Source organism: Enhydra lutris, unplaced genomic scaffold, assembly GCF_002288905.1.
Source record: "Enhydra lutris kenyoni isolate GAN:26980312 unplaced genomic scaffold, ASM228890v2 scaffoldscaffold95, whole genome shotgun sequence".
In the NCBI taxonomy this organism is placed as follows: domain Eukaryota; kingdom Metazoa; phylum Chordata; class Mammalia; order Carnivora; family Mustelidae; genus Enhydra; species Enhydra lutris.
Window position 1 is genome coordinate 2,204,883 of NW_019154179.1, and position 7,268 is coordinate 2,212,150.

General features: G+C 37.1%; 1 protein-coding gene across 1 annotated transcript in view; it reads right to left on the reverse strand.

Moving 5' to 3' along the window:
- Nucleotides 1–889: 889 nt before the first annotated feature.
- The window catches only part of LOC111139100 (zinc finger protein 782-like), a 76,426-nt gene continuing 70,047 nt past the window's right edge, over nucleotides 890–7,268 (reverse strand). Inside the window, 1 exon segment of the mRNA XM_022491247.1 lies at nucleotides 890–1,899. Within this exon segment, the coding sequence (XP_022346955.1) occupies nucleotides 1,029–1,899 (871 nt within the window). The 3' untranslated portion in view covers nucleotides 890–1,028.

A 7,268-nucleotide genomic window follows, 5' to 3' on the forward strand; every position in this document is an offset into this window, starting at 1 on the left:
CATTCATTTCCCTTGCCTACTGTAACCCCTGCCCTAATAACATTTTTTTAAATCTAGATACTCCCTACCTCCATGTGAAGTGGTAAGATGTTGATTTGGGCACCTGTATCCCATAAAGTCGTAAGTTTGAGCCCCTTTCCTCTCTCAAAGTTCCCCCAAATACTTGGGTGGGTGCCAATGGCCATGGGTCCCCACTGGAGACAGGAAGCTTTCCCTTAAAACAGCTGATGTTGGGGTATATGGAGGTATGAGTGGCTTCATGACATTAAAGAAACATTTACTTTACTTGCACGAGGTGTGCTCACATTTCAGCCAAAAATCTTCCAATAATTTAAGTTCATCGAAAGCCCTGTAACAGGTGGTATCATCTATTTCATTACATTGAAAGGAGATTTTTAAAAAACTGAATTCTCTGATGATCTTTTAGGGATTCCTCACAACACCAACCCTTTAATAAGTGTTGTACCCACTGACTGATGTAAGCTTGGCTTACATAATAACTTTCTACCTCCCCAGCAGAGGGATGGCTAAATTATGTTCAAAAGGGAACAGACTTAAACATGTAAGAGCTCAATATTATCAAGCTTACTGCTCGATCACAAAATGTTCAAAAGGTAAAGATGTGAATGAGAATTTTGTTCCACATATTTCAGGCACCCTGGCTGTTACTGTGTAAAAGCTGTGCCATGTTAAAGCATGATACTTTACAACTTCAAGGCTATTCTGACAGCATCCTAGTAGTGTCAGTGAGGTCTTTTGTCACAAATGATTGTGGCATAAAACATGAGCATCCACAGTCCAAAGACCTACATGGAGGAAAGGGAGACCAGGAAATTTTCTGAGTTATCTAAAGGGCATGGCTTCTTTCAAAAGGGCTTTGAAATATCAGCCTATGTCTATTCTCTGATAGACTTTCAGGGTTGCTTTTTGGATAAAATTCCTCCTACATTCATATTTATATGTGTGGGTTTTCTGGAGTCAAATGGCTTGGTCTTCCAGACAGAAGGATTTTTCCATATTTATTATTATCAATAGGGTTTTCCCTCTCCCTGAATTTTCTGGCAAACATTTAGAGTTGACTTCTTATAAAATTTTCCAAGTTCATTACATTCATAAGATTTTTCCTCACTGTGAATTCTCTGATGTATTCTGAGGTTTGATTTCTGGCCAAAACTTTTCCCACATTTGTTACACTGAAAAGGTTTCTCCCCTGTATGAACTCTCTGATGATCACTAAGGATTGCCTTCCGGACAAATTTTTTCCCACATTCATTACACTTAAATGGTTTCTCCCCAGTATGAATCCTCTGATGAACTCTAAGGGTTGATGTCCGGGCAAAAGTTTTCCCACACTCATTACATTTAAATGGTTTCTCTCCTGTGTGTGTTTTCTGATGTTGAATGAGATGGTCTTTTCGCCAGAAGGATTTTTCACATTCATTACATTGATATGTTTTCTCACCACCGTGAGTTCTCTGATGTATCCTGAGGTTTGATTTCTGACCGAAAGTCTTCCCACATTCATTACACTGAAAGGATTTCTCCCCTGTGTGAATTCTATGATGATCTCTGAGGGTTGACTTTTGAACAAAAGTTTTCCCACATTCACTACACTTATAGGGTTTCTCTCCTGTATGAATTCTCTGATGTCCCCTGAGGGTTGACTTCTGGACAAATGTCTTCCCACATTCATTACACTTATAGGGTTTCTCTGCTGTGTGAATTCTCCGATGTGTACTAAGGTGTGACTTCTGGGAGAAAGTTTTTCCACATTCATTACATTCAAATGGTTTCTCTCCTGTGTGAGTTCTTTGATGCTGAATGAGATGTCCTTTTTGAAAGAAGGATTTACCACATTCATTACATTTATAGGGTTTTGTCTCAGAGTGAGTTCTCCGGCGTACTTTGTGGGCTAACACCTGGTAGGATTTCCTATTTTCATGATAGTCAAAGGATGTATCCCCAGTTTGTGTTCTGTCATTACATACCAATGGGTTCTCTTCCGTGACAATTCTCTGAAGTTGAGTGAGGTGTGACTTCCTGTTGAAATTATTTCCATTTGCATTATATCCATTATGTTTCACAGGCATGTTAAACTTACTGTATTCCTTGACAGCTGATTTCCCACAGAAGGATTTCCCACACTGATTAAGAGGAGAGTATTTCTCCCCAATCCCAGTTCTTTTATAGTCAAAGACAGTTATTTTTTCACTTTTCCCCCTAAATTCATCATCTTTATAGGATTTTTCTCTTGTATGCATACTCTTACATGTAATACAAGCAGCCTCATCATAGATGGCTTTTCCAGTTCCAACATATTTAAAAGCTTGTTCCAAAGTTTGACACTTTTGATTCTCAGGAAGATTTTCCTTATAACTGAGAGCTTTTCCATTTTTATTATATTCATGAAACTCCTCTCCAGTATGAGTTCTCTCAAACTTAATTTTGAAAGACAAATTTTCACATACACTATAGCAATTTGGTTTTTTTGTTGGATAGGTTCTATTCTTGATGATAAATTGGGAAATATTTTGCAAATTTACTCCCCATGAGTCATATTTACAGGATATTTTTGTTGAAACAGGAGCTATGCACAGATTAAACTGTTTCCCCAAAACTTCCTCTTCTTTTATAGTCAATGGTTTATTATTGATGAATATTATTTCCTGCAAGTGTTTATCTTGGATTTTCTTGTTCCTCTTCATCAGGTCATCATCTCTGTAATCTTCTAAAACAGAGATAAATTGAAGACACCTTATAAACCTTACATTTGTTATGGGTGGGAAATATATAGCCTATCCATTGCATTTCATTTATTGTTTTTCCAAGATCAAATAATTTATGTGTGTGTGTATCCTCATCCTCCTTTAACCAACTGAGCCACCCAGGTACCCCTCTCTCACCCTCCTTTAAAAAAACAATATTGATATAGTGGAAATGAGAGAGAAAACTGGTAATACATACATATCTGTATCTGGATTGTGATAAATTGCATTTTCCTATTGGGGTGGAGAAAGAATAGAAGTAAGACTTTTACTGGAGTGGTTAATTTAGGGAACAGGAAAACCAGATAATGGGATGAACACAATGGGACTATATAAACTTAAGTACAGTAACAGAAGAATTAGGAGATAATGAACACTGATAGACTAGGCCCAACAGGGGAAGAGTTTGCTTTGAGGAAATATATTACACTCCTACACACCTAGGCTATACCGATAGAATACTCAATTTGCTATTCCTTATTTCCATTCAATTCTTCAACATCAAATCAAAATTGATAGTACAACCTTCCTCACAATTAAATGAAGAAGTTTATAGTTCAGGATCTAACCCATCTTATAGCCATAAGTCACAGAAATACAAACAAGTGTAAAACTGATAAAAGGAAATCTATTCTTGCAACTAAATTAGATTCACTGCTCAATTCCTGCTGTGGAACCTTTATTTTATCAAAACTGAATGGTTAAGTCAGAATGGCTAAAATTAACAAGTCAGGAAACAACAGGTGTTGGTGAAGATATGGAGAAAAGGAACCCTCCTACATAGTTGGTGGGAATGCAAGCTGCTGTAGCCACTCTGGAAAACAGTATTTTTTCCTCAAAAAGTTGAAAATAGAGCTACCCTATAACCCAGCAATTACACTACTGGGTACTTACCCCAAAGATACAAGTAGTGATCCAAAGGGGCACGTGCACCCCAATATTTATAGCAGCAATGTCCACAATAGCCAAACTATGGAAAGAAGCTAGATGTCAATCAACAGATGAATGGACAAAGAAGATGTGGTGTATACACACACACACACACACACACACACACACACAATGGAATGCCATGCAGCCATCAAAAAAACCTGAAATCTTGCCATTTGCAACAATATGGATGGAACTAGAGGGTGTTATGCTAAGTCAAATATGTCAATCAGAAAAAGACAATTATCATTATGATCTCACTGATATGAGGAACTTGAGAAATAATACAGAGGATTATACAGGAAGGGAGGGAAAAAATGAAACAAGATGAAACCAGAGGGAGACAAACCATAAAAGACTCTTAATCTCAGGAAACAAACTGAGGGTTGCTGGAGGGGAGGAAGGTAGGAGGGATGGAGTGGCTGGGTGATGGACACTGGGGAGGGTATGTGCTATGGTGAGTGCTGTGAATTGTGTAAGACTGGTGAATCACACACCTGTACCCCTGAAACAAATTAATACATTATATGTTAGTACAAAAAATTGAATGGTGGGGCACCTGGGTGGCTCAGTGGGTTAAAGCCTCTGCCTTCGGCTCAGGTCATGATCCCAGGGTCCTGGGATCGAGTCCCACATCGGGCTCTCTGCTCAGCGGGGAGCCTGCTTCCTCCTCTCTCTCTCTGCCTGCCTCTCTGCCTACTTGCGATCTCTGTCAAATAAATTAATAAAATCTTAAAAAAAAAAATTGAATGGTAAGTGAACTTAATCACTTCATCCTAAACTTCCACATTTCAATTTGACATGAGGGGTATATGTATTTTATGTATGCATGTATGTATGTAAGCTCTATGCCCAATGTGGGACTTGAACTCATGACCTTGAGATCAAGAGTTGCATACTCTACTGACTGAGCCAGTGAGGTGCCCCAAGGGGTGTGATTTTAAATGGGGTATCACGGAAGGCCTTGCTGCAAAGATGGCACTCAAAAAAGGTCCAAATCATTTATGCATTCTAGATGGCTGTCCTTTGAAGGTTTTATGAGTTGTAAATACCATCCTCTATCTTTGGTTCATCTCTTCACTCTCTTAAGTATGAAACATAATTTATATCTGCATAAAACTTATATATACCGTTTAACAGTACTGAGTGAACACTAGTATAATTAGAAACCATGTCAATCTGAAATCAATACTACGCTGTATGTTAACTAACATGAATTAAAAAAAAAAAAAAGAAACCATGTCAAGAAACAGAAAACAAAAATGGCTCTGCAAAAATCCCTACTTATCTCTGCCCAGTTACAACTCCTTCACGCTTAAGAATTCACTACTCTTGGGGCGCCTGGGTGGCTCAGTGGGTTAAAGCCTCTGCCTTCGGCTCGGGTCATGATCCAGGGTCCTGGGATCGAGCCCCGCATCGGGCTCTCTGCTCAGCAGGGAGCCTGCTTCCTCCTCTCTCTCTGCCTGCCTCTCTGCCTACTTGTGATCTGTCTGTCAAATAAATAAATAAAAATCTTAAAAAAAAAAAAAGAATTCACTACTCTTTTAATATTTATATAATTGTTTCCTTGATTTTCTTTGTGTGGTTTTACCATCAACATATGAATTCCTAAAGATATAACTGAGTTTTGAATTTCTGACATTTAATAAATGCAACCAGACATGCATATTTATATTATTTGGTTTCTTTTGCTTAAGATTATATATTGAATTATCCCTTAAGGAATACAACTCTTTCTTTATTTTACTGCTGATGAGCCCAATTTTTAATACAAACAAACAATACTGCCATAAGTAAATATTGTTTTATTCATCCTAGGGAATATAATCATGCCTTTCTGTAGGGTCTATAGTTAGGAAAGGAATTCCTTAGTTACAAATTATGAAAACTTTAACCTGATCTGATAACTTTTTCCATCAGTAGGTAAGATCCTTTAATAGTTTACATCCTCATCAGGACTTTGCCAAACTTGTTAAAGTCACATCATACCATGTGTCTCTCATCTCACTTTGTATTTTACTTTGCATTCCATGAAAGCTAATGAGAGACTGAACACATTTTCAAGGATTTAATGGCCATTTAAAAGTTCCTGTTCAGTCTTTTGCTTATTTTTCAATTGGGATGTCACCTTTTCCTACGTTGACTTATAGAAGTTTTTACATTTTTACAATACTTATCCTTTCCAGGTTACTTGTATTATACACATATTCTGCTTCTTTATGGCTTGTCTTCTCATCTTTTTAACAGTATATTTTATAAACAAAGTTCTCAATTTTAATGTAGTCAAGTTTATTAATCATTTTCTTTTTACTGGTGCTTTTTTTTGCCTTCGAGCCTAAAAGAAAAGTCTTGAAATACAAAGGTGTTTAACGCCAAACTGACCTTCTGGAGTCTTAAATACCCCAAGAGAATTCTGTCTGCTAGTGCTCAGGAACTCACCTCGGTGGCTCTGGTTTGAGAATTCTTCCTCTAAGAACCAAGGCTCCTCTCCTTGCTCCAACTTGAAGATTACTGCTGGTTTGAAAATGCAGTTCCCTGTAAATAGGGAACAATGGTGTATTTAGGATGGATGATGAGCTTTTTAGTTTCCAGAGCGTTAAAAGATATAGCTTCAGAAGCAGCACCCTGAAGACCCTGATTTGAACTTATTATGGCAAGTCATCAAAACACTTCTTTTATTCCTCAAAAGGGCTTAATTTTATACTCTGAATGAAATGTCTCAATAACATTAAAATCTAAATAAAATATTCATGTGTATTGATGCATAAAAAGTAAATGCCTTTTATTTGCTGTGATGAGGGTAAGTTACACTTAAACGCTCACCCACTGAGACGAGGTTGTTGTAGTTCTCCAGCATCACATCTCTATACAGAGTCCTCTGAATAGGACCCATTTGCTGCCATTCCTCTTGGGTGAATTCCACAGTCACGTCCTTGAATGACACAGATGCCTGCAACAGGACACTTCTGCTCAATCTGAAGGGTTCAGAATTAGTTGACAGAGAAAATATCCCTAAAAACAATTCTTATGCTCACTCTAAAGAGTTTAAAACAAATGAATACAAAGGATACAAACAAACAATACTGCCATAAGTAAATATTGTTTTATTCATCCTAGGGAATATAATCATGCCTTTCTGTAGGGTCTATAGTTAGGAAAGGAATTCCTTAGTTACAAATTATGAAAACTTTAACCTGATCTGATAACTTTTTCCATCAGTAGGTAAGATCCTTTAATAGTTTACATCCTCATCAGGACTTTGCCAAACTTGTTAAAGTCACATCATACCATGTGTCTCTCATCTCACTTTGTATTTTACTTTGCATTCCATGAAAGCTAATGAGAGACTGAACACATTTTCAAGGATTTAATGGCCATTTAAAAGTTCCTGTTCAGTCTTTTGCTTATTTTTCAATTGGGATGTCACCTTTTCCTACGTTGACTTATAGAAGTTTTTACATTTTTACAATACTTATCCTTTCCAGGTTACTTGTATTATACACATATTCTGCTTCTTTATGGCTTGTCTAAAGAGTTTAAAACAAATGAATACAAAGGATGCAAATTTTGAAT